This window comes from Pristis pectinata, chromosome 28 (assembly GCF_009764475.1).
Source record: "Pristis pectinata isolate sPriPec2 chromosome 28, sPriPec2.1.pri, whole genome shotgun sequence".
Classification (NCBI taxonomy): Eukaryota; Metazoa; Chordata; class Chondrichthyes; order Rhinopristiformes; family Pristidae; genus Pristis; species Pristis pectinata.
Genome location: NC_067432.1, coordinates 25,807,096 through 25,834,984, shown reverse-complemented (window position 1 = coordinate 25,834,984; position 27,889 = coordinate 25,807,096). Strand labels below are relative to the sequence as shown.

General features: G+C 46.3%; 1 protein-coding gene across 2 annotated transcripts in view; it reads right to left on the bottom strand.

The window, feature by feature from the left end:
• fah (fumarylacetoacetate hydrolase (fumarylacetoacetase)) overlaps positions 1-27,889 on the bottom strand; it is a 44,838-nt gene that overhangs the window by 5,397 nt on the left and 11,552 nt on the right. For both annotated transcript variants that reach the window (XM_052040358.1, XM_052040357.1), the window contains 9 exons: positions 27,272-27,393; positions 23,520-23,569; positions 21,066-21,156; positions 15,261-15,358; positions 11,744-11,796; positions 6,449-6,548; positions 4,954-5,084; positions 2,984-3,059; positions 1,632-1,678 (listed from right to left, as the gene is read on the bottom strand). In XM_052040358.1, coding sequence (XP_051896318.1) covers positions 1,632-1,678; positions 2,984-3,059; positions 4,954-5,084; positions 6,449-6,548; positions 11,744-11,796; positions 15,261-15,358; positions 21,066-21,156; positions 23,520-23,569; positions 27,272-27,393 — 768 coding nt within the window. The remainder of the gene's footprint in view (positions 1-1,631; positions 1,679-2,983; positions 3,060-4,953; positions 5,085-6,448; positions 6,549-11,743; positions 11,797-15,260; positions 15,359-21,065; positions 21,157-23,519; positions 23,570-27,271; positions 27,394-27,889) is intronic.

Here is a 27,889-nt window from a genome sequence, read left to right as displayed (position 1 = left end):
ATGCTCTTAATCCTTAGAGATTGAGACTACTCAGTCACCCATCACATAAGCTCACTCCATGTCTGCTGTTGTTTGCTTGGAGCTCTGAAGGTATCCCACCAGGGGTATAATGGGAGATCAAGAAACTCCATGCAGAAGTTCAGAGATCATTCATTATCCTTCCAAACACTACAGTTTCCACTGCAGGACCATCTCATGTGATACTCAGCATTAGAAATATTCAAAGTAAGGGAACGTGGGGCAGCTGTTCCAGCAGAGCCTTGAGAGGGCACGGGGGAGGTCTATCAAACCTGGCATTTAGAACCTCAGTAATGTAACAGACAAGTGGAGTTGGGAATCTCTTCAGAATAGTGAAGGTAAGGGAACATTTCATAAGGGTTCAGAATTCTAAATGTTCTTGATAGTGCAAGTAGTTGCATATAGATTGGTCGAGAGAAAATTCATTTGCATTTCATTTTTAGCACTAGTAGCTCATAGCCGATGACTTTGGGTGTGACACAGGGATAGCTCATATCTCCTGTTAAAATCCCAACCCTCAGGAAATTGGACTGGACACTTCCTGGTGTAATTTATTCCAATACCAATCTCCTTTCCCATCATTTTTTGGACGCACGGTGACACTGTTATTGTGCACAGCTCATTTTATTCGCTTAACTGCAGATTTTGAATCAACAGGTTATGATTTATGACAGTCTTTAGCACTCAGTTCAGCAAGCCATACTTTACCTATGAAGACTGTTTGTTTTAAAAGGACATCGCTGGTGCATACTTTACATAAAGCAGTCACTGTTTCAACTGAGCTTCATTTTAATGAGAACGTTGACGACCCACTACAGAGTCTGAGATCACAACCCTGACTCATCCTCAGTCTGATTGTGCCCCCCCCCAAGCTCATCCTCTGCCCCCAATGCCCATCTGGAGTTCCCAACCCCTCTGCTCAATCTCGACTCCAGCTACCATTGCCCGATGGTGACCATCAGCCCCCTTTGCCCAATCACAGCTCCAGGTCCCCTCTGCCCACCTGTGGCTTTCTGCCCCCCTCTACCCAATCCTGGCTTCTGACCCCTTATGTTCGATTGCGGTTCCTGACCCCTCTGCCCAATGGCATCTGCTCCATCATTCAGTGACGCACCGTTGAAACTTTCACACCCCTTTCCCCTCGCCCCCCCCCCCCACCCCACTGCAAGTGTCAATCACACTAATGCTTCCTTCAGGCAATTTCATGATTATTTTGGGAGTCTCAGATTTGACATCAGTGCCAACTTTAGTGCACATTCATCGCTCCAAAATTAGGTGCAATTCAACTTCTGGACAAGTGCATCTGCAGGGTTGAAGGCTCAGTAACTGGAGGATGCAGGGCTCAGGGGTCACAGGCAGGATGGGAAGTATCTTTAGGGTCAGGGACACCCTCACGGAGAGGATGATAAAGCAGATACAACTGTAACATTCAGAAGGGAACAGAAAATATACTTGAATCAGAAAATTCTGCATGGTTATTGGTAAAATGCAAAGGAGCAGGACTCTTTGAGTAGTTCTTTCAAAGAGCTGACTGGGGCAAAATGAGCTGATTGGCCTCTTGTGGTGCTGTAGGATTCAATGGAAAATGAAAGGATGCAGGGCACAAATCTCACCTTGAAGTTGGACCGACAGATGGTTGCCTTTTCAGCCATCTCTTCACCTGCCAGCAACACAGAAAAAATTTCTTGAAGCCAGGTCAAATGTCAACATTTCGAATAGTTGAAATCTTGAATTAAAAGATTCAATGGAATAACAAAGATACTTCATGGAACTCAGTCCATTTTTACTTGCACTTAAATTTTAAACAGATTCTTGCACGTAAGTGGGCTGAATATTAAACCTTATGAAGTTATTGATATGTTACACCCCCTAAGCAATCATCATTCTCAGTACAATTAGAAAGTAGACTGTTCCATTAAAACAAATTGCAGGTTCTGCCCAACCTTACTCCCCACCGAGAATTGAGCTTTCCAATATAACAAAGGCCCTTTTCTCAGTCAACCTACTTCCAGTAAATCCAGTGAGGTACAAATGCCCAAACCTTGAGGTGTGTGACTGCAGAAACATAACTGGAGTACTCACTCAGCCCGATTTGACTGCACCTGGGCTTAGCTCTTATCTGGAGTTCTCTTCTCTATTCCCATTTCTACGACTTTCCTTCCATTATTAATCTTTTTCAAATACGTTTCTAATTCCTTTTTTCATGACATTCTCAGCTCTGACTCAGTCGCATCGGTCAACACTTCTAACACCTCCATGCTATCAATTTTTAAGGAATCCATTATTTCAATGACCTTCTCCCTTGCTATTACTTTGTAAGCACCCTCTTCCCTGATGACGACAGATGCAGTATTCATTCAGTACCTGAACGCTGCCCAGAATTCATGTACAGGTTCCCATTTCTATCTTTAATTAGAAACCAACCCTTTCCATCAGGGATGGAAATGATTCCTCCACCTCACCAGGTACAGGCTGTCCCTGGGTTATGGACACCTGACTTATGAACACCATACATACGAATAAATTCCCATGATATTATTAAATTTAAAAGTCCAACGTACATACTGTATATACATTCTTACAAATGGCAGAACGAGTTTCCCCTATCTCTCTCTCTCTGTCTCTCTCTCCCTCTCTCTACTCACACCCCCCCCCCCACGACTTCTGATAATTATCCTTTCTTGTCAGTCTTATGAGATTTTGATGCCATTCATCACAACACTGTGGAGGTGTGGTTACCTCACTGAGTGATTTGGTGTATTTTCTGACTAATGGACAGAATCAACTTCTGGACACCTGTAAAAATGGAATCCATTCATTACCTGGGGACAGTCTGTAGTTATAAATTATGTTAATAAAATAATGTCATGCTACTCAATTGACTTTTTAAAATTATCAATTTTAATTGTTGCCCCAAATTTAAAAAAGTGATGCATGACACACTGAAATTTTCTGCGTAACTCACCTTTAATGGAGACAAAAAGGTTGATGTCAAATGTGTATGGATCATCGCTACACAGGTAGGGCAAAGGCTTGGGATCCTACGCAATTCAAACATCGATAGAATGATGAACTGACATTCCAAACTACATTAGATATTTAAAACTCAACAACCACTCCTACAGAATGTTGGTTCAATGCTAAGTACAGTAGTGTGATATCTACTAGACTAGCAAAAGGACCAAAGAGGTGCAGGGCATAGCTGGAATACCAAATAAGTATCTACCTTTACCAAGAAGTAGGATACCACCAAGTCCGAGTGGAAAGGAGATCGTAGAGGTGATTACAGTGAAAAGTGATGAGGAGAAGATACAGAAAAAAAACAGGCAGTGTTGAGGAAAGTGGGGATGCAGCTGTAGAAGGGCACAGCACAATTGCCCAATTCTCCCTAGATATAGGGGAATTGCCAGAAGAGGGTCAATACCCTTGTTCAAAGTAGAGTTCAAGGTCATGTCTGGCAACGCAAGGTGGTCAGTCCAACCTGAGTGGTGGGGAAGCATTTAGAAACAATATTACGGACAACACCAATGAGACTTGTAGAAGCCTGAGTTGATAAAAGGCATCCAGAGTGCATTTGTTAAAGGCTGAATACATTTGATTAGGTAACAAAACAGGTTGAAGGGAATGTTTCAGACTTGAGAAGACAGACTGTGGAGATCCCCAGGGCTCAGTGCTCGCACTCTGATTTCTCTGATGTATATTAATGACTAGGACATGCAGGGTAGAATCTTAAGTTTTTTAGCTGGCACAAAACCTGAGGGTGTGGTCAGTTGTGAGGACGGTAATAAGACCAGGCGAATGTGCAGGTGAGTGGCAGATGGAACTAGTAAAGAGGAGGTTTAAGGGGTAAAATTTGGCAGATGGAGATCGACGAGAATGGAGTCGAGGTGTGTGGATCTGTACAGGGTGTACTTGCACCTATATCTTAGAAAGTAGCAGGACATGCTGAGAGAGTGGCTTCAAAACATGTGCAATTCTGGGATTCACAGACAGAGACACAGAGCACACAAGTGGAAGGTTTTGCTGAGCCGTTGTAAAATGCTCACCACTAGACCATTGTCTCCAATTCTAATCATCTAACCTTAAGAAGGATGTGAAGGTGAGAGAGGGCAGAAGTGATGGTTGCAGGCTGAGGGATCTCAGCTCCAGGGTTCGATGGGGAACTGGGTTGTTCTCCTTGGAGATGACAGAGGAGGACAAAGTCATTGCCAGTTTAGAGGAGGTAAATAGAGGGAAGTCATTCCCAGACGTGATGGTTCAAAGAACAGGGCCACAGTGTCGGAATTTTGGGCAAAGAGATAAGGTGGGGCGAGGGGTAGTTGTGAACAAGAGCTTTATTGTACGTGGAGAGTGGTGATGGTTTGGAACTCAGTGTCCGGAGGGAAAGTGGAAACAGAACCGATAAGGTTTTCAACAGGGAACTCAGTGGAGATTTGTGGGGCAAGACCAGGGAAGTGGAAGCTGATGGGATTGCTCCACAGAGAGCCAGGATAGACGGGCCAAATGGATAGTGTATTCAGTGGTGGTTCAAGGGCACCACTCCCACTTTGCAATCAGCGCTTTGTGGGCCAAGCTCTAAAGCAGGGACTTGAGGCTGGCCCTGCGTCACTGGAGGGAACAGTGGCAGGGAACATCAAATCGGGAAACTGCCTGCTCCATCGCTGAGAGTAACTATTCCATGGCACTATCCCAAAGAGCACAGGTAGTCATCTGCCATGTCCCAAACAATACTTCATCCTCAATCATCATTTCTGAAATCTGATCATTTATTTCGTTGTGTTTTGTAGGAAACTGCTGTGCTAAATTGACTGCAATCTTTTACAACAGTGACCACACTTCGAAGAAAGACTTTCACTCTAATCAACTAAATCAGTTGTATCTTCAAGGTTAAATTGACATAAAACCAGCCAGTTACTTGGTAACCCAGCCACTTACCTGTACTGGATTGGCCACTACAAACGGCAGCAGAGCTTCCATTGTTATGACCCAGGGAGATATAGTCGTTCCAAAGCTCTTCCCCAGAAATGGCCCAAGGGGAACGTACTCCCATTTTTGAATATCTCGAGCTGTAAAATACCAAACCAATATCAGGCTGAAGGCAGATGGGCAACAATAGGTTCAAAACAACCTTATCGCAAATGTCTCACTCTCTAATCTCCACCAAGTTCCACTCTTTAGGATTAATTGAGTTTTAACACTGAAATCTTTGACAATAAGACTGTAGTTGGTCATCTGGATGGATAGAGGCTTACGGGTAGGTTCTATTACCAACCGAGTGGGAGAACGATGAATAAAGTGGGAAAGAATCAGGACGTGTGCATGAATCTAGTAATCCCAGCCCAACATCCCGAGTAAAGATGGGAAGATGGGAATGACGACGAAATGATAATGTGGACATAGGATGGGAAGGAGGAGGGGAGCAAGGAAGAGGGGACAGGTTGGGAGTGAGAATGCAAATGGGACTGGAGGGTGGGTGTGAAGATGCGGCCTGAGGATAGGGATGAGGATTGGGCTGTGGATCAGTTTCAGGATAGGAATGAAGATAAGACTTTGAGTCAAAATTAGTGAACAATATAAAGGTATTCAGAAATGTAATGACAGCAGGAGTTTCTACTGATACTTAAAAAAGGGAAGCGGTGACAAAGTGAGCTTTCGTCCTGCAGAAAGCGAGGCTGGGGAATTAATGTTGGGAAACAAGTTGGAGGTTGCATTAAGTGGCCATTAATCTTCATCCTAGGGGATACAAGTAACATCCAGAAATCAGGAGTTGGAGGGGAGGGAGGAGCTCAAGAAAATGATAATCCCCTCTCCCCTCTGTCCAGACCCCTCATCAGTTTGTCTACTTGTTGAGGATGTGGGCTGTGGATGGGGGTTACAGGGGCTTGGCAGGAAGCTGGAGTTGAGGTTACATTCAGATGTCAAGGTCTTATTAAATGGGGCAGCAGGCCTGAGGGCAGGAAGAAGTATTCTACAAAGAGCTGGGCGTTGGATTCATTTCTGGGGTTAATGATTGAAGCAGGACTCAGACCAGCACTTAAGATTGGATCAGTTTGGTGGATAACAGAAAGGATGTGAGGTCAGTGAGGGAATGGGATTGGGACTGGTCATTGCAATGGGGAGTACAGGGTTGGTGGGGGCCTTGTAAGTTCTGCCTGGTTCGATGTACATCAAGGAGAAGAATATGATGCATCATCCTTCCTGTTTCCAGCTCTGACTGACCTGCTGTGTATTCCCCAGCCTTTTGCCCTTTCCATTACATAGAAAAGAAGGACTACCTCTTACGTAGAAACATAGGAACTGACAGAGCAAGTTATGATCATGATTTCAAGCATTGTGCTGTGGCAAAGCTCTTTCTCCTGCACATCACAGGTCTTTTCCACACAGTACAGAACATCTGACTGCTGAGGCAATGACCAACAGTTAGTCTTACCGCTCCAGTCATTCATAAGAACCATGCCAAAGATATGCTCGTGGGCCTGGGATACAGGGATGGGCTCCCCCAACTTGTTGCCCCGTCCTATAAAGAAGCCCTGATTTAGGAAGAAAGAAAGAAAGATGAAAAAGTTACAGTTTGGAGACACCAGAGAGACTGCAGACGCTGGAATCTGGAGCAACACACAAAGCGCTGGAGGAACTCAGCGGGTCTGGCAGCATCTGTGGAGGGAAGTGGACTTTCGATGTTTTGGGTAGAGACCCTTCATCAGGACATCGGGTCCAATGGAGGGTCTTAACCCAAAACGTCGTCTGAAAAACAGGATGATGCTGGAGAAACTCAGCAGGCCAGGCAGCATCCGTGGAGAAAAGCAGGCGGTCAGCATTTTGGGTCAGGACCCTTCTTCAGGACTGGGGAAAGCCCAATATATAGGAGGGAAAAGCAGAGCAGTGATAGGTGGACCAATGTTGGCTGTCCATTTCCCTTCATAGATGCTGCCTGACTTGCCCAGTTCCTCCAGCACTTTGTGTGTTGCTTAAAAGTTACAGTTTGTTTTCTTTTTGATAATTACAAGTATAAAGCGTGTTTAACTAACCCCTGCAGACTGCCTGGCATCTAGACGAGGACAGCAGCCTGTCACCTACAGCACTTGTCTGTTTTACTTGCCTTAGAAATAAATTCACAATGAAATAAACTCCCAGTTCTGTCCTGGACACTGGGACTATGGATGTCAGGACACTGGTGAATATGAGAAACACCCTCCCTTGTGCTTTCTTTAAATAGATCCATTGGATGTTTTACATCATGTGAAGAGGGTCCTGGGTTTAATGTCCCAGCTGACAGGCCAGCAGACCCCTGGTACTGCACCCAGTGTCAGACTGGAAAAGTGCTTCAGAGCACAACACGAGCACACAACAAGGTTCTGCCCACTCAGCCTCGATAACTCTGTACAGCCTTTGAAGGAGATTAGATAAATCAGGAGGAGGACACAAGAGACTGCAACCTGGAGCAACAAATAAAGTGCTGGAGGAACGCAATGGGTCAGGCAGCATCTGTGGAGGGAAATCGACAGTCGATCCTTCCCCTGGACTGGAATAGATAAATCAAACAGACCTCAAACAGTCGATGAATGTTGTCAAATTAAGAAGATACTGTGTAGTTTGTGAATCGTTATGCTGCTACAGATTTGAGGAGCTGAGGCTTGCACTGAGGGAGTGGAGCCAGTGTCGAGCAGAGGTGTCAGGAGGCCGTACTTGAGATCAGGGGGTGCAGCAGTCAGCATGCGCTGTGCCTCCGGTGTGTAGATTTTGGTGAGGGAAGGGTCTCAATGAGGCAAGGGCATCACTGCAGTTTTCTATTTAAAGGCAGTACTACCAGATTAAATGCAGCTCTTTAATTCAGTGAGGTAATCTGATGGTGAGTCTGTGATAATTTGGTTGGTGAGATTGTAGCTTTCTCCTCACCATCTTTGAAGGGTTTGCACTAAATTATAATCTACTGCACAAATTTAATTAAAACTGATATCTTGAAGCACAATTAGCAACAAGAGGGCAGGCATGGTAGTGTAGTGGTTAGCGTAACACTTTACAGCGCCAGCGAACCGGGTTCAATTCCGGCCACTGTCTGTAAGGAGTTTGCACATTCTCCCCGTGTCTGCGTGGGTTTCCTCTGGGTGCTCCAGTTTCCTCCCACATTCCAAAGACGTACGGGTTAGGAAGTTGTGGGCATGCTATGTTGGCGCCAGAAGCATGGCGACACTTGCGGGCTGCCCCCCCCAAAACACTCTATGCAAAAGATGCATTTCACTGTGTTTTGATGTACATGTGACTAATAAAGATATCTTATCTTTTCTTATAGATAGCTAGTTGATAACCAATTAACTTATTGAGTACATTGAGTAATTAAGTTAAGGCATCCATTATGGGCAGGTGATGTGTTGCAGGTGGAGTATCGACAGGCTGATGTTGTTGTCCATGGCAACCACATCTGCAGTAAGTGTCTGCAGCTCAAGCAACTTCAGCTCAGAGCTGATGAGCTTGGGTCTGAGATTCGGACACCGTGAAGCACAAAGAGGGGGCAGTTACCTGAAAACTTTGTCCCTTCAATTAAGCACTGCAGAAATGGTCAGTGAAGGGGACAGGTGGGTGTGACTGCGAGGGATGCAGGTATGGGGATCCAGAAGGCAGTTGGAGGAGCCTCACCCCTCTACTTGAGTAGTTCTTGTTGTCACTGCAGGGATGATGAGCAAACTGTTCACAGCACCATGGTACACAAGACCATCCACCTTGTGAAGGTGTAAAGGGATATAGTGGTGTTGGGAACGGTATAGTAAGGGGGAGAGGCACACTGCAGCCATGAACATGAATGCCAAAGGCAGTGCTTCCTGACTAGTTCCAGGGTTGGCAGGAAAGGAACTTGGAATGAGCAGGAAAAGATCCAAATGTGCTGGTCCACACAGGAGCCAATGACATAGAAAAGACAGCGCTGAAGCTCTGTTAAGAGAGTTTGAGCATTTAAGGTTCAAATTAAAAAGCAAAATCACAAAGGTAATAACTTCTGGATTACTGCCTGATCCATGTGCAAGTTGGCAAAGGGCCAATATGATTGGAGAATTGAATATGTAGCTCGGTGACTGACGTGGGAGGAATGGGCTTCAGTTCGTGAAGCATTGGCACCAGTACTGGGGAAAAAGGGAGCTGTTCCATTCAGGGCTTCACCTGAAATGGGCTGGGACTAGTGTCCCATCAACTGAAGTGACCAGTTTAAAACAAAGCTTTAAGTTATGTAGCTTGGTTGGGAGAGGGGAAGGGTGCAGGATAAGGTAGGGAAGTTTAGAAAACTAAAGAGAAAGGACAAATAGATCAGGGCAGTGAAGTAAGTAATGACTTTTGGAGTCTGGCAGGAAGGGACAGAGTGTACGGACATAAGTGTAGAGTCACAGTAAGGAAAACAGTAAAGAAACAAAACTGAAGACACTTTATCTGAATGCAAGCAGCACTTGTGATAAGATAGACATATTGATGGCACAAGTATAAATAAATGGCCATGATCTAATAGCCATTAGGGAGATAAGGTTGCAAAGTGACCAGGGCTGGGAATTAAATATTCCAGGATACTTAACCTTTAGAATAGAGAAGGATGGGATAAAGAGATTACAGAGAAAAGACCTTGGCTCAGAATATTAAGGAGAATCAGAATGGCTTGAGCTAAGAAGCAGCAAGGGATAGTAAAGGCTGGTGAGAGTCACCCATAGAGTCCGAAACAATAATGATATATAAGACATAGTAAAAATCAGGAAACTAGATTGGGTTTCAATTCATGAGGTGTTGGCACCAGTTACGGATGTAGCACAACAACCATTGGGAACCTTAACTATATATAGAACAGGGCAAAAGCAAATTAGCAGTAAAATTTTGGAGGGCCAATTCATGGAGTATATATGGGATGGTTTTCCAGGATACCATTTTGAGGAACTAAGGGAATAGGGTATCTATATCTGGAATGGTTAAGTGAGAAAGGGTTAATTAATAACCTTGCAGTTAACGGTCTTTAATGAAGAGCGATTATAATTTGTTAGAATGTTATATTAAGATCGAAAGAGAGAGTTTTAATTTAATCAAAGCAAGCTATGAAGGTATGAGGTGTGTGTTGGCAATGGTAGACTGGGAAACTACATTAACAACTGTGACAATAAACAAGCAATGCTCAACAATATCAAATTCTCCACGTAACTCACTCTTTCTGTCTGTGTCAGATCGGGATATTTCTGTCTGTCATCATGTCAGCTCAGTTTTGCATAGACTTGCTTGCTGGGCATGTCCCACAGCCTTACACAGGCAAAGAAGCATAATCTGATCCTAACTGCTACCCCCAGTATAACATTAACTTATTTGGTCTCACTCTATCAGAGGTATTGCCTTTGTTCTAGCCATCCTTCCCCCAGCTTCTATGCTACGGAAAGCAAACTTGTTTTCTCTCTTGTCCAGTTTTGATAAAGGGGCCCAGACCTGAGACATTCTCTGTTTCTCTTCCCACAGATGCTGCCTGACCTGCTGAGTGTTTCCAGTATTTTCTGTTTTTATTTCAGGTTTCCAACATCCGCAACCAACGAGCCATCCGGCCGGCATCTTTGGAATGAAGGAGGAAAACAAAGCACCTGGAGGAAACCCATGAGGTCACAGGGAGAACATGCAAACTCCACACAGACAGCACTGGAGGTCAGGATTGAACCCCGGTCACTGGAGCTGTGAGGCAGCAGCTGTAATAGCTGCACCACTGTGTTTTGAAGCATTTTAAGAGGATATTTCACCACTGCCTTATCAAAGCACAGGAAATGGTGACACCATTGTTCCTGACCAAATCTCCCCCTAATCTCACTTGAAAATGCACCTCTAAAATGGCTAGGATTAATTGTATGCATGTAATTAGGGGATTATCCTTCATTGACTGCAATTTGCTGGAATAATCACATTGCTTTTATAGAATCGTACTAAGATACAGCACAGAAGGAGGCCATTTGGCCCATTGAGTCTATGCTAGCTCAATGTAGGAGAAATCCAAATAGTCCCACTCTCCTCGCATCTCCCCATAGAGCTGTGAAACACTACCTTTCTAGTGCTTACCTTTCTGAACTTCTTATGTTATCCGTTCTCTTCCTCTCCTTGATAATCATACATTTCCTTTCAATCACCAGGTAAGGACAGATTTCCTTCTCTTGAAGACATATGTGAACCAGTTGGGTTTTTACAACAAGCCAACATTTAGTGGTTTTCACTACCACTGATGCCTCTTCTTTCAGTTGCAGCTGTCCTGGTGGGATTTGAACTTGTGTCTCTGCAGTGTTAGACCAGGCCTCTGGTTGACTGGTCCAGTAATTCAACCACTCCTTCACCATCGTACTTCAAGCTCCTTTTGATGCTGATTAGGAGGAGTTGTTGCAGTCATGGAGGTGGAGTCATACTGCACAGAAACAGGACCTTCAGCCCACCCTTTCCCTGGCTGACGATCAAGTACCCACTCATTTACCAGCACTTGGCCCATAGCCTTCCTTGCCTTGATGATTCAATTGCTCGCCCAGATACTTCTCAGATGTTGTGAGAGTCTCTACCTCCACCACCCCCTCAGAATGTGGTTTTGTTTCAAAATGACTTCTCTGGATAGCAGAAGCTTCTTACAGCGACTCTGTCTCCTCCATGTAAGCAGCCCTGCCTTCCAATCATTGCCTGACACAGCAGGTTACAAACCGCCCTCACTAGTGCTGCTGTGGGTGACAAAGGAATGAACCAGACTTACCATCTCCAACTCAAAGTCCAGAAGTTTGCAGGCTCCAAACACGGGCGGCTTTGCTGCAAAGAAAATATTTTTCAGCCTTAAGTGTTACCATGGCAACTATTTTTCAAAGCAGTCATTCTGTTGGAATTTTCAAGCATGACAGTTCGTACAGACACGTTCAATGTGTTTACAATGGTAAAATCACTAAACAACGTCCAGCACAAAGATTGTGCATTGGTTGCAGGAAGGATGTTCCCGATGGCGGGAGAGCTCAGTACCGGCGTACGCTGCCTCAGGATAGGGGAGTCACCATTTATAACCGAGATCAGGAGAACTTTCTGTCCTCAGAGGGTGGTGAAGGTGTGGAATTCTCCATCACAGAAGGCTGTGGAGGTCAAGTCTCTAAATAAATTCAAGAAGAAGGTGGATACATTTCTTGATACTCAAGGGATCAAGAGATCTGGGGAGAGTTGGCAACAGGGTGCTGAAGTGGATACTGAAGTGGGGCAGGCCCAACGGGCCGAAGAGATTCCTTCTGCTCCTATTTTCTATCTTTCCCTGTTGCATTGGGCTCCAATTCAGCCAGAATGTGACCTGCTCCTTTTCCCAGGGTTGGGGAATCAAGAACTAGGGGACATGTGCTTAAGGTGAGAGGGGAGAGATTTAACGGGAACCTGAGGTGCAACTTTTTCATCCAGAGGGTGCTCCGTATATGGAATGAGCTGTCAGAGGAAGTGGTTGAGGTAGTTACATTAACAACATTTAAAAGGCATTTGGACAGGTACATGGATAGGAAAGGTTTAGAGGGATATGGGTCGTACGTGGGCACATGGGACTAGCTTAGATGGGCATCTTGGTTGGCATGGACTGATTGGGCTGAAGGACCTGATTCCGTGTTGTGTGACTCCTTGACTCTACAATCATTAGTGAGCAGTGGGTGAGTTGAGCTTTAATAGTTCAGCTACTACACCAGAGCAGGGCACATCAGACGCCCATGCTCAGTCTGAGGCACTGCAGATTTTGCATTCTCTGACAATGGGTAAAGTGGATTGAAAAGCAAATAAACTAATTTCACGGTGAATGTTCTCCCGTCATTGAGAGCATTTGCAGCATTAACATTACAAATAACTTGTACGAAGTCAGATTGTCTACTCTTAATTCAGCTCTGAGTGAGTCTGGTTCACGGAAATAACCACAGCAGTAAGCAGAATGGGACTGGAGGGCTCACTGGTCAGGGTTGGGTAAAGCCACGGTATGGGGTTTAGAGAGAAGTAATGAGATTCTGCATCCAGTCAAAATTAGAAACATACTCCATTCATCAAACTTGGCAGCCCTTCACTTGAATGAACAGAAAGGAAAGGGATTAATGAGGTGACCTTGAAATTTTGCGATGCATCGTTTGGTAGTGAATACTTGGACAGTAGACCAGCAGTGAGAAGCTATGTGGATAGTCACACAGACACCCCTCCGTAGTCATGCACCCAACCTCCAGTAAAGGCTTTGAGCAAAGGTAAACAGACTGTGCATCTCTTCTGGGCAATCCACAGTGAAACTGTTCAAATACCAGCACCGTATCTCCTGACAGGCAATAGAGGAAAACGTCTGGAAAATTTCTTGTTGATTTAATGCAGTCAGCCCCTGGAGCCTTGGCTGCCTATGATGTAATAACACTGTAACTTACTGGGAAGTAGCTCCACTTAGGGCGCGCACTGGCACAGCGATTAGAACCGCTGCCTAGTAGTGGCAGAAACCCAGGTTCAATCCTGACCCCTGGCATTGTCTGTGTGGAGTTTGCACATTCTCCCTGTCACTATGTGGGTTTCCTTCTGTTGTTCCAGTTTATTCCCACATCACAAAGCCGTAGGGGTTGGGAGGTTAACTGGCCACTGTCAATTGCCCCTAGTGTGTAGGTGAGTGGTAGAATCAGGGGGGAGTTGATGAGAGTGAGGGGAGAATAAAAGTATGCCATTATTGTCGGATTAGTGTAAATGGGTTGTTGATGGTTGGCGTGGACTTGATGGGCCAAAGGGCCTGTCTCCCTGCTGTATCTCTCTATGACCCTGTTTGAGGGCGAACCATTATGTGATATCCTATGTGACCCCAAGACAATTGGAGCAAGCGCGTGGTCCACCACTGAGACCCAACATCTCACCCAATTCTGCTGCTAGGCTGCTGCCTGAGTCCTCCCTTGCCCCAAGTCTCATTCACCGTGAGCTTGCTGACATCTGAAATGCCACAATCTTAAAATTATCTTTGTATCTAAATGCCTTCAAGGCCCTGTCTAGGTGTTATTGTTTACAGCTGGAGCAATTGAATACATAAGTAGGGAGGTTATGCTTCAGTTGTATAGGGCATTGGTGAGACCACCTCTACAGTACTGTGGACAGGATGGGATGTTACTGTGTTGGAAGTTCAGGGAAGGTTTCCTAGACTAATACCCAGAACTGGGTGGATTGCATAATGAGGAAAGGCTGGACAGGCAAGGCTTGTACCCACTGGAGTTTAGACAAGTGAGATGGGACTTCATTGAAACATAATACCTGCACAGTTCTTGACTGGGTGGATGTGGAGAGGATTTTTCCTGTTGTGGGAGAATGTAGAACACTTTTAAAAGATGAAGCACTTAAGATGGACCATTTAAGACAGAGTTGAGGTGAATTTTTTTCTCTCAGAGGGCCGAGAAGCTTGAGAACTCTCGTCCTCAAAGGATTGTGGAAGTTTATGAACTTGTGTAGATTATTGATACACAAGAGGGTGAAAGGTTATCAGGGAGGGGGTGGAGAGGGTTTGGGAATGCAGAATTAAGGTTGCATCAGATCAGTCATGGTCTTATTAAATGGTGGAGCAGGTTAGAGGGATTGAGTGTCCTCTTCCTGCTCCTAAATCGTATATTCATGTGATTTTCTCCAGCCTGATGACCTTAAATATCTGCACGCCTCAGGTTCTGGCTGGTTGTGTACCCCCGAGTTTACTCAGTCCATAATTAACGGGCATGTCTTCAGTTTCCAACTCTCTGGATTTCCCTCCTTAAACCCCCTCTCCTCCATCTCTTGCTCTGCTTTAAAGCACACCAGAAACCACCTCTCTGTCTCAGCTTATGATAAGCTGTCCTTGAGTATCAACTCTTGTTTGTTGCAAGGTATTTTGGACATTGTGCATATTTAGCTGAGTAATTTCACCCTCTCACAAGTGTTTAGAACTACGAAGATAATTTTCTATTAAATGGTGTCCAGCACTCGATATCTTGCACCTTCATTAGCAACTGAAGGGCATTCAGAACATAAAATCAATATCATGGGGTCACACAGATCTATCAATGGTGACATCAGGGGATGCAGATTCAACACCGATCAATAAAGCTGCTATAATCCAAATACCAACTGCCCTCTCTGAAGTCACCTTTGAAGAATTATTTAATTAATTGAATTAACTTCAACATAACTTCATAAGATGATTTCTAACCAGCATTCTCTGTACATTAAGCGCTCTCACCAGCCAACAGCTCACTGAAGTTAATTCTGTGTGGCCTCATACTTACTGTCATCGGGTTTCATCTGTCCCATGGGTCTTCTGACGGGGGTCCCAGACACAATGACAGATGATGCACGACCGTGGTAACCGACTGGTAAATGCAACCTGAGATTGTAACACACAGAGTATTGGTTTAAACTCTGTAACACCAACCTTCATACTGTGATCACATACAGTAAGGGGAGTGGAACTTATTCACCTGAACCAAACTGATCTCAGACCCCTGTATGTGGCAAGTACGTCATTCACAACATATTGTAAGCGGGAGACAATTTAGCCCACTTCAGCTTATCCATCCATCACTTTATGTGAACCATGTGCTGTGTTTAGTCACAGAGTTATACAACATGGAAACAGGCCCTTCAGCCCAACTGGTCCATGCTGACCAAGGTGCTCCATCCAAGCTAGTCTCATTTGCCAGTGTTTGACCCATAATATTCTGAACCTTTCCAATCCATGTATCTGCCCAACTGTCTTTTAAAAGTTGTTATTGTACCTGCCTCAACTACTTCCTCTGGCAGCTCGTTCTATGTAGCTACCACCCTTTGTGTAAAAAAGTTGCCCCTCAAGTTCCTATTAAATCTTTCCCCTTTCACCTTAAACCTATGCCCTCTAGTTCTTGATTCCCCAACCCTGGGAAAAAGACTGAGTGCATATCCCCAATCTATCCCCCTCATGATTTTATACACTTCTCTAAGATCATCTCTCAGTCTCTTATGCTCTAAGGAATCAAGTCCTAGCCTGTCCAACCTCTCCCTATAACTCAGTCCTCAAGTCCTGCCAACATCCCTGTAAATCTTTTCTGTACTCCTTCCAGTTTAATAACATCTTTCCTATAGCAGGGCAACCAAAACTGACACAATACTCCAAGTGCGGCCTCAGCAGCGTCCCTTCCAACAGCATTAAGACCTCCCAATTTTCATACTCAGTGCCTTGACTTATTAAGGCCAGTGTGCCATAAAACCTTCTTCACCTCCCCATCTACTTGTGACTCCACTTTCAGTGTTCCATATACTGTACTTGTACTCCAAGGTCCCTCTGTTCTACAACACTCTGGATTTAACTTTCCAAAATGCAACACCTTGCACTGATCCAAATTAAACTCCATTTGCCATTCATCGGAACTTTCTGAACTAGTCTGAACTTTCTTGTTATTTGTTCAAGCCAATGTCTTTTCCAGATGTGTCTTCTCCACATTGCTAACCATTTTATAAACCTTCAGATTAAGTATGATCTCCTTTTAAAGTCAGAAAGCTTGTTCCCCATCCTTGCTCTTACGCTGGGGAACATGTTTCTATATCTACATACCAAACCACTTACAGCAGGGTGCATTCTTACACCAGGGCTCCCTCTGCCCTGCTGTTCCATTAGACTGTGGCTGATCTGTGACCCAGTCCTTGCATGCCATCATGAAATAAATGTGAAATGGAAACTCACGGTCAACAGGGAACACAGTAATCGCTGCCCTTTGGTATGTTTCTGACACTTCAAGACCCAGGAGAGATACCACTAATGCTGTCTCTACAAAATCCTCCAAATGTACTGACAGTATACCAGCATCAGTGTCCTCCCACAGAGACATCATCCCCAGTGTCCATGCTCTCGTTACACTCAGCCGGTTACGTTTGGCAGGCTATTTCACTTGCATGCCTGACAGCAGATTCCTGAAACAGAAACTCTACTCTAACCTCTCTCATGGGAAGAGTATCCCAGGCAGACAGCAGATGTTTCCAAAGCCTCCTTGAAAACGTGGAACATTTCCGCTGTCTCCTGCGAATCTCTGACCCGTGACTGCTCAAAGTGGAGAAGGAGCATTCGGGGTGGTATTTAGAACCTTGGGGACATGCATCAGAAACACACAGACCACTGTGTAGGTGTGTGAAGTGATTAAGTGTGTAGGTGTAAGTAAGCCCTGTGGGAGGAATGCATCACATAACAAACCCTCTACACGCCCATCCCACCAGTCACCCTGTCTCCACGGTGGCAAAGTCTTTCGTCCGCACACTGGCCTCCTCAGTCACCTCAGAACCCATAAGACTGGAACGAAAGTGAGTCATCCTCAGTCCCGAGACACTGCCAAAGAAACAGACAGACCTAGCTCTACATGCCCGCCTTTTCCCCACTTGGCATTAACTGTCGTTTGCTGCAGAGAGTTCCAGCCTTCTACCTGAAGTGTGAACTCGATTTCTCCATCCTCAGATGCTGCCTGACCTGCTGAGTGTTTCCAGCGATTTCTGTTTTTATTCCAAACTTCTACCACCCTCCACATGTGAATCCCCAACTTCCCTCATGGAAGGACTGGCTCTAATGTTTAGGCTCTCCCCTCTCTCCTCTACTCCTGCACTTCCTTCTCTCTCCTTTACCCCTGCCTCCCTCTCAGTTTCCTCTATGCCTGCACCCTCTCTCTCCACACTCCTGACCACCCCTCTCATCTACCCCTATGTACTCCTATACCCCCTCTTCTCTACCACCCTCTCTCTCTCTTATACTATCCCCTCTCTCTCCTACCGCCTCTCCTATTCTCCTACCTCCTCTCTATTCCTGTCCCCTCCCCTCTCCTCCAGTGCTCCCAAATCTGTAGAAACATTTTTTACCATTGAGTACTCCATATTGTCTGAAAATTCAAACCACCCTTTAATCAGCTGAATTCTACAAATATTCCCCGTCCTCCCTTTGTATAATCTCCATCAAGTAAGGTCATCCAGAACACTGCCTCTGAGTCCTCCCTCCCCCCAAGCCCCACTCGCCCATCACCCTGAGCATGCTAACATCATGGGGTCCTCATCCATAAACTCCACTCTAAAAATTATCACCTTAATCTTTAAATCCCTCCTCAGCCTCACCATCCACCCCCCCCCCCCTCTCTCTCTCCCTCTCTCTCTCTCTGTCATCTCATGCCTTACAATCTGTGCTCCTCTGCTTCTGGTGTCTTGTGAAAAACTCTGGATACAGGAATAATGAAAGGTCATATTAAATCTAGGAAGAGGTTTATAACGTTGCCAGGAAAGGCAGTAAATCTGAGGATTGGCAGTGTTCATGAATTCAATGAAGGATGGCCACAAAATTGATAAAGTAGGAGAAATATAAAAACAAATTATAAAAGCTGTCTGACCTGCTGAATATTTCCAGCATTTTCTGTTTTTATTACCTTATCCGTGCTGATGAGATACCAACCTCATTTTCCAGTGCTCCATCTGTAGCCTTCTCTGCCTTGGTGTTTTAAAGTGTTCATCTAAATACTTTTTAAATGTTGAGAGAGTACCAGCCTCCATCACCCCTCAGGTACTGTGTTCTAGATTCTGATCTCCTTTGAGTGAAGACATTTTTTCTCAAATCCTCTCTAAGTTTCCTACCCCTTACCTTAAACCCATGCTCTCTGGTCATGGACACCTCTGGAAGGGACTAAGTATCTCACTATCTGCCCTATCTGAGTCCCTCCTAACGCTGTACATTTGAAGCTTGGTGGAGGACAAGAAGGATTGCGGCACACAAGACTTCCCTCTCTCTTATACTGAAGGCAGAATTCCTCTTTTCGCTGGCCAGTTTCTGGTTTTGAGCTCCAGGCCAGAACTCTCTTGAAATCACTCCTAATCTGCGGTAAAAATGAAAGAGATTCTCGTGCAGACCCAGAGGAGGGTTCAACTGCACATACACCAGAGGAGTGGGAACATCTCTGTGGGATCTACCAGAACTTTTATATAGAGGGAGGTAATATTGCTTGCTGGGAAGGAATTTCTGTGCTATTGCTGGCTGAGATCATGGGGGTTGTTATGTTTGTTCTTCATCAAGAGACAAACTTCGCGTGGGTTTAACATCTGAACATTTTATTAACCAACACCAGAGTGGCTTGCTTTCCCTCTCTTTTTACAGCCACTTCTTGTTTCCCCCATGTGACCTCTTGCATTGCCTACTGGGAACTGTAGTTCTTTATTATAACTACATAATAACACAGGGGTGGGCAAATCAAGCGGTGGGATTCACAACAATAACGTCAGGGCATATCAGAGGCTCAAGACTGCTGCCCACGGCAGAGGAATAAACACTCACTGCAACAGTCTAAGATATCACTGCACCACTGGCATGGAAAGAGCTCACCAACTCTACAGCATTGTCCAGATCTGAAAACCTATCCAACGGATGTTGGGAAAATTCATATACCATTGCTGCAGAGGGTGTAGAAAAGATTCACAAGGATGTTGCCGGGACTGGGGGACTTGAGTTATGACGAGAGACTGGAGAGGTTGGGACTGTTTTCCCTGGAGTGAAGGAGGCTGAGGGGTGACCTGATAGAGGTTTATAAAATCTCAGGGTCGTGGATAAGGTGGATGGTCACAGTCTTTTTTTCCAGGGTAGGGGAGTCTAAAACTAGAGGGCATCGGTTTAAGGTGAGAGGGGAAAGATTTAAAGAGCACCAAGGGCTGTAGATGGAACTAGTACAGAAGGGTGTCCACAGGTCAGGTTTTTCACACAGAAGGTGATGGGTATGTGGAACAAGCTGCCAGAGGAAGTGGTAGAGGTGGGTACAATTACGTTTAAAAAATATTTGCACAGGTACAAGGATAGGAAAGGTTTGGAGGGATATGGGCCAAATGTGTGGCCAGATTCTGCTCTAGCTCCATCTATAAGTTTTCAGATGATACCAGTGTGGTGGGCTGTATCTCAAATAACAATGAGTCGGAGCACAGGAAGGAGATAGAGAGCTTAGTGACGTGGTGTCATGACAACAACTTTTCCCTCAATGTCAGCAAAACAAAAGAACTGGGCGTTGACTTCAGGAAGCGGGGTGGTGTACATCCTGTCTACATCAATGGTGCTGAGGTCGAGAGGGTTGAAAGCTTCAAGTTCCTAGGAGTGAACATCAGCAATAGCCTGTCCTGCTCCAACCACGTAGAACCACAGCCAAGAAAGCTCACCAGTGCCTCTACTTCCTCAGGAGGCTAAAGAAATTTGGAATGTTTTGACACTCACCAACTTTTATGGATGCACCATAGTAAGCATCCTATGGCAACTGTTCTGCCCATGACCACAAGAAACTACAGAGAGCTGTGGACACAGCTCAGCACATCACGAAAACCAGCCCCCCTCCATGGATTCTGTTCATATCTCTCACTGCTTCAGGAAAGCAGCCAACATAATCAAAGACCCATCCACCCCGGACATTCTCTCTTCTTGCCTCTCCAATCGGGCAGAAGATACAAAAGCCTGAAAGCACGTTACCACCAGTTTTAAGGACAGCTTCTACCCCACTGTTATAAGACCATTGAATGGTTCCCTAGTTCAATAAGATGGACTCTTGACCTCACAATCTACCTCATTATGACCTTGCACCTTATTGTCTACCTGCACTGCACTTTCTCTATAGCTGTGACACTTTACTCTGCATTCTGTATTGTTTTACTTTGTACTAGCTCAATGCACTGTGTAATGAATTGATCTGTATGAATTGTATGCAAGACAAGTTTTTCACTGTACCTCAGTACAAGTGACAATAATAAACCAATTCCAATTCCAACGTGGGAAAATGGGATTAGCATAGGTAAGCATCTTGGTCAGCATGGACAAGTTGGACTGAAGGGCCTTTTTCTGTGTTGTGTGACTTTACAAACCTCTGAATCTATGTGTGTGTTTACCACTTCCTCTGAGAATTTTCTTTTGTTAATTCTAATAGAGTGGAGATGGGAATTTGTTTCATTGGACAGGACAGGTGATCATGTGGTGTCACCTCCAGGAATCAGTACAAGTTCAGTAGGCAATTCTGCACAGGAAGCTGTCAGCAACATCTGGAACTCCGGGTGAGAGGAGAAACACTGACCAATTGGGCATGAGGGCATTGTCCTTTCCTCGAAACATCACTCCAACGTTTGTGGCATGCTGGCGGGATGAATAGAAGTCTGTGTAATCTCCTGGAAATCAAATAATATGATTAAACTTAGAATGGCTCTTCCTAATCAAAGTTACATTCGTTTCTTCTCTCAGAGACTCTGTTATGATAAGTGCTACACGGAGAGGGCACCTTATCAGCACCTATATCTCTGGCTCTCCATCCTGCTGTGTTGGTGTGTCAGCAGCAAGGGAGCAGCGATGATTCTCCAGGGGCAACAGTTGGTGACTGGGGAAAGGTTTCAGTGCAGTGAGCTTCCCACAATACCCTCCTCATCGCACTCAATGAGGATATCGCAGGGAAAGTGATTACATGCCAAATGGACACAGCGCAACACATGGGATTTGTAAACAGGGGCGTGATTTTGCCAAATGAAAAACAAAATGATGCTGGAGGAATTCAGAACGCCAGGCAGCATCCGTGGAGAAAAGCAGGTGGTCAACGTTTCGGGTCAGGACCCTTCTTCAGGACTGAAGATTGGAAAAGGGGAAGGGGAATAGATCTTGCCAGCTACATGGGTGGGGATGGGACCCTATTACTGCGTTCCCTCGCCCTATCAAACCCTTGCCATGTTCAATCAAACCAGAATCCAACTAAGTTCCCGTAAATCATCATTTACTTCTGTCATTTGAAGATTTATTTGTCAAACGCTCCTGATGTGATACTGCATCAGGGCTGCAGGAAGGGTGGGGTCGGTGGGGGCTCTGTCCCTGTCTTCATTCAGCACACGGTAACACACCGATGCTTTAGTGTCAATTGTGTGCACTCCTATCGAGTTCCTCCAAAAGTGGTCAACCTTAAATTCCACCTTTGGGACGCCCCACTTACTGCCACCAACTCCACAGCCCCCTCCTCAGGTGAGCCTCTGGAGGGAAGTCAGGGGGTGGTCTTGGGGGCAGTGGTGCAGAGGGGGACAGGGACTGAGTTCGGATCAGGATATGGAAGTGGCCATCCTGGGAGAACTGGGGAAAGCCTACACCTCTAGTAACACATACAGCAAAGCTCCTAATGATGGGCCCAGGAATATAGGAGAGAAACAAAGTACTGCAGATGCTGGAATCTAGATGAAATACACTATGATGCTGGAGGAACTCAGCAGGCCAGGCAGCATCCGTGGAGAAAAGCAGGGTCCTGAAGAAGGGTCCTGACCCAAAATGTTGACCGCCTGCTCTTCTCCACAGATGCTGCCTGGCCTGCCGAGCTCCTCCAGCATCATCGTGTTTTTCGGTCCAGGAATATACTTTAGTGTTAGACAGATAAACGTGATGGTTTGACCAGAAGCACCCCACAGATGGCAGTCTGAACACAGCCCACAGACGGCAGTCTGAACACAGCCCACAGACGGCAGTCTGAACACAGCCCACAGACGGCAGTCTGAACACAGCCCACAGACGGCAGTCTGAACACAGCCCACAGACGGCAGTCTGAACACAGCCCACAGACGGCAGTCTGAACACAGCCCACAGACGGCAGTCTGAACACAGCCCACAGACGGCAGTCTGAACACAGCCCACAGACGGCAGTCTGAACACAGCCCACAGACGGCAGTCTGAACACAGCCCACAGACGGCAGTCTGAACACAGCCCGCAGACGGCAGTCTGAACACAGCCCGCAGACGGCAGTCTGAACACAGCCCGCAGACGGCAGTCTGAACACAGCCCGCAGACGGCAGTCTGAACACACCCCGCAGACGGCAGTCTGAACACACCCCGCAGACGGCAGTCTGAACACACCCCGCAGACGGCAGTCTGAACACACCCCGCAGACGGCAGTCTGAACACACCCCATAGACGGCCCACAGATGGCAGTCTGAACATGCCCCACAGAAATGGGTTTATCAACAAAAAATATTCCAATCAGCGTCCAGTTTCCCAGTCAAATAACCTGATATTCAATGACTGAAAATAACTTTTAAAGTTCTATTTTCTGGTTATGTTGGGGTATTGTAGTTCTGGTGAAGGGTCTTTGACCTGAAACACTCTCTGTTTCTCTCTCCACAGATGCTGTCTGACCTGTTGATTGTTTCCTGTGTTTTCTGTTTTATTGTAGTTGGTAAATCAGAAAAAAAAATTAAACCATTTCTCCTCCCCGTTGCTAAGGTAATAATTTTAAATCCAATGTAAAGTAACAGCAAACTTTGATCTCAGCTGGCTGAGGTTTGGCTAAAGTCTGTGACGCTGTGTGGTGGCTCCGCTGATTCCCATGAGGAAGGCAGCACTGCCAGGTGGACAGTCCACCGTAACTCTGTGGATTGAGTGGGGGGTGAGGGTTCTCGGTCACAGGAGTCAGGAACTACTCATCCTATTCATCAGTCTACACTGGTCTTCATTCTCCCCACAGCCTCGTCCCTGAGGACTGGATTGAATTGTCAGGATCCAACCTACCAATCTCTGCTGGAAGGTGCATGGTAGCTGAATCCTGGGAGACAAACGCCCTGCAAACAACAGACAGAGTTCAGTGACACACACGTACACCCGTTGACATCTGAAACCTTGTCCTATTGCCCTTCTTCACAGTGAAGTTCAAAACTTCATTCATACATAAACTGGTGAGCAGAGCTGTTCCCCTCCCACAGTCTCAGTGTTTTACTCGGGCCCAGTGGTAACAGCCCGAGGACCGAATGTTCAGGGCTGTGGGTTTCCTAGAAGCAGGATTCAACCTGAACTTCCGACGGGTTCTGCTTCCACCTGACTGCAGGCGGGAATGCCTCTTTCCACAGAGGTTACTGGACATCCTGAGGATGGCAGGTCAAGGCCCAGGGGCAGTCTGCACTGAGCCAGCCAGAGAGCCAGGGTTCCTGGGATCTGACTGATGCAGCCTTCAACGGTCCAGAGAGACCGTGCTTCACATGAAGCCACTGCGCTGATTCAGTGCAAACTCCGAGCTTGGGTTTAACCCTTCTTGCCCAGATCCAGTGATGGATCTTGGTTGCCCCAGAATTTCCCAGTTACTCTTCACCCTGTGGCACTTCCCCCACCTTCACACAGTGAGAGGGAAGGGCTGCCTTTTACGCAGGGCCCGAGTGCTTCGATTTACATTGCCCTTGAAGATCTGTGATCCACAGGGTAACAAACAGAGAGCAGGGCAAGTAATTAACCTAAAGTCTGTTCTTGGCTGGAATGGACACGATGGGCTGAATGGCCTTATGAGCTGTAAATGTCTATGTTCCTTTGGATTTTCAGGCTCTGCGTTCCCGACTCTGAATATGGTCAGTCGATACTTGTGACCAGCACCCACAGGACACAAGAACACAAGAAAACAGGAGCAAGAGCAGACCGTCAGACCCTTCCACCTTGCCCCACCGTTCAACATGATCATGGCTGACCTATGCTGGCCTCAACTCCTCTTCTGTGCCAATTCCCCATAATCGTCAATCCCTCGATCTGTCAAATATTTATCTATCTCCACCTTCAATATATCTAATGATCTGGCCTCCAGCACCCCCCAGGCAAAGAATTCCCGATGGTGCATCATCAGACAAGGTGATGCCAGTCACTGTACAGATCCATGGCCAGACCCAGTCCTACCACCCAGCGGAGAACATGAGCACCATCTTGGACCCAAACCCACGAGTGTGGCTGGGGTGCAGCCTGACTGGGAGGGGCGTATTTTGGACATCCCAGTTTTCCCATGTACAGATCCCACAGTCAGGAAGCTATGGAACATTTCTCTCCAACGTTCTCACACACTAGGGGCATGTCATCTCCCTTCCCAACTGCCAACTTCTCCAACTCATCTCCCATTCCCCATTCCTTCTGCTCCCACACTGTCTGTCCCACCGCTCAAACTCCCACCTGCAACTTTCCAAAGACTCTCCTGTTTGATCCCCTGTTCCTTTACCTCTCCCAGCTCTTTTCCTCTAGTTGCAGGACTCTACAATGTCTCTGTGTATGCGAGGGGCCACTCAGAGCTATAGTTGTCTTCCTGTGGTACAATTGTTGGGGAAAATTCCAGACATCGGTGGTTCAGTGGTGCAGCAGGTGGTGGCCTTGGTTCAATCCTGACCTCTAGTCCTGTCTGTGTGGGGTTTTCATGTTCTCCCTGTGACCATGTGGGTTTCCTCTGGGTTCCTCCCACATCTCAAAGACTTGCAGGTTGGTGGCTTGATTAGCCACTATAAAGTAACCCTAGGCTGTGAGAAGTGGAGTGGGTGGGGAGAGTTAAAGGGCATATGTGAGACAATAGGTTAGAGGGAAATAAGTGGGGCAATGGGGTTGACGGGGTTGCTCTAAGAGCTGGTACAGACTTGATGGCCTCTTTTTATGTAGTAAGGAAATATGAGGAAATGTTAACATAATTCCCTCTCTCAGCACTCCCATTCTTATCTCCAACGGAGGAAAGCCACGTCATCTTGAGAAGAACCCAACAATTTTGTTAAAAACGCAGTGAATACAAGGTTATGTTTATGCTTCGATGCACCCAAGAAGATCATTCTTGCACCTTTCTCAATTTAAGGTTCATCTAGAACTGTGCAAAATACACCAAGTCCCACTGCTACCTCCTCACTGACCGGCATTGCCTCCTGGTTCAGTAGTACCAGGACTGCTCTGTACCCTTCCATTCTCCATCATCTTCCACCGACCAACACAATTCCAAAATGTCCATACTTCTCCAACTTGCCCTTGCTCTGCCCTTGGAACCTGACACCATCACCATCAGTGGCCGCACCTTTAGGGCACCACAGTGTCTCAGCTAATAGTGCTGCTGCCTCACAGCGCTGGGGACTCAGGTTCAATCCGGATCTCGGGTGCTGTCGGTGTGGAGTTTGCACATTCTCCCCATGACCACGTGGGTCTCCTCTGGGTGCTCTGGTTTCCTCCCTCATCTCAAATGTGTGTGGGATGGTGGGTTAATTAGCTGCTGTAAATTGCCCCTAGTGTGTAGATGTGAGGTAGAATCTGGGAGAGTTGATGGGAATGTGGGAAAATAAAATGAATGAGCTTAGAATTAGTGTAAAAATGGGTGTTGGTGGTGGATGTGGACTCACTAATCTGAAGACACAAGAGGTTCTGCAGATGCTGGAAATCTGGAGTAACACACACAAGATGCTGGAGGAACTCAGCAGGTCGGGCAGCATCTATGGAGGGAAATGAACAGTCGACGTTTTGGACCGAGACCCTTCATCAGGACTGGAAAGAAAGAGGGCAGAAGCCAGAATAAAAGGGTGAGGGAAGGGAGAGGGGCACGAGCTGGTGGGTGATAGGTGAATCCAGGTGAGGGGGGACGGTAGGTGGATGGGTGAGGGGGGAAGTGGGAATGATGCGAGAAGCTGGGAGGTGACAGGTGGAAGTGACAAAGGGCTGAAGAAGATGGAATCTGAAGGAGAGGACAGTGGACCATGGAATAAAGGGAAGGAGGTGGGGAACCAGAGGGAGGAAGGTGTGGCTGATGGACAGGTCATGAGGGTGGGGGGGGGGGGGGGAAGAGGGGTAAAGGGGCCAGAGGGATAAGGGAGCACAAAGGAGGGTGGGGGGGGGAAACAGAGGGGAGTGGTAACCATAAGTTAGAGAAATCGATGTTGATGCCGTCAGGTTGGAGACTACCAAGGCGGAATATGAGGTGTTGTTCCTCTAATCTGCATCTGGCCTCAACGTGGCAGTAGAGGAGGCCATCAGGAGACATGTCGGTGCAGGAATGGGAAGTGGAATTAAAATGGCTGGCCACTGGGAGATCCTGGCTGTTACGGCGGATGGAGCGAAGGTGCTCGAAGGATGCTGCCTGACCCGCTGAGTGCCTCCAGCATTGTGTGTCAGTAGGCTGAAGGGCCTGTTTCTGTGCTGCATCTCTCAGTGACTCTATGATCTTCAAATACCAAAGACTACGGAGCTGCTCCTTGCCATCCTCTCTGTCTGTCTGTCTGTCTGTCTGTCTCTCTCTCAGAAGTTCCTCAGAACTTCTGTCTCTAAAGCCAGTTTATGTTCATCTTTCTGAATGTCTCCTGACATGCCCCAGTGCTAAATTCAGTTTGCTAATACTCTTGTACCTTTGGTTCATTTTGCTGACTTCAGCACCTTTAATGAAAGGAGCAACAAGTTGCCTGGATTTACGCTGCAGTTCCTAATTTCATCCCCCTTTACAGGGTACATCAAATTCAAACTGGAATAGAAATCATCTTATGATCAGGTCTGTGACTTACTTCTTCCTCAGTTCCTTGTTATCCCGCAGAGCTGGCTCATCAGCTGACAGGAGTTTCTGGAGAATGGCTCGAGCTTCCCTCCAGGCATCCCGGCCCAAGGACATGAAGGAGTTCAGAGTCGGCTGGAAAACAAATCCAGGGAACAATAAGCCAAGTAACCTCCTCCGCTGCTGTATTGTTCTGTGAATCTAAGTCAATGCATGTAATGAACTCAGTGCTACCCTGCAGGGTGTACAGCAGAGCATCCTTACTTTCATGAACCCTGGAGGTTAATTGGCTGTGTTGCTACGCAGCAAGGCTGCAGAGATTTAAAGATCTCAGCCAGAACCCCAGCAATCTCTTCCCTTCCCCCCCAGCCCACCCCCATAGTAACCTAGGATAAATCCTATCTGGTCCTGGGCGTTTATCCACCTTTAAGCCAAGACATCGAGTACCTCCTCTTCATTTATGGAGACCTGCACTAGACTTTCAACTATCCCTTCAGTGAATTCCCCAACTGCAAAGTATTCATTTAGGACCTCACCTGTAGCTTCTGGATCCATGCTCGAACTACCCATGTTGTCCTTATGGGCCCTACTTTTTCCTTAGTTATTCTTTTGTCCTTAATATACTTACAGA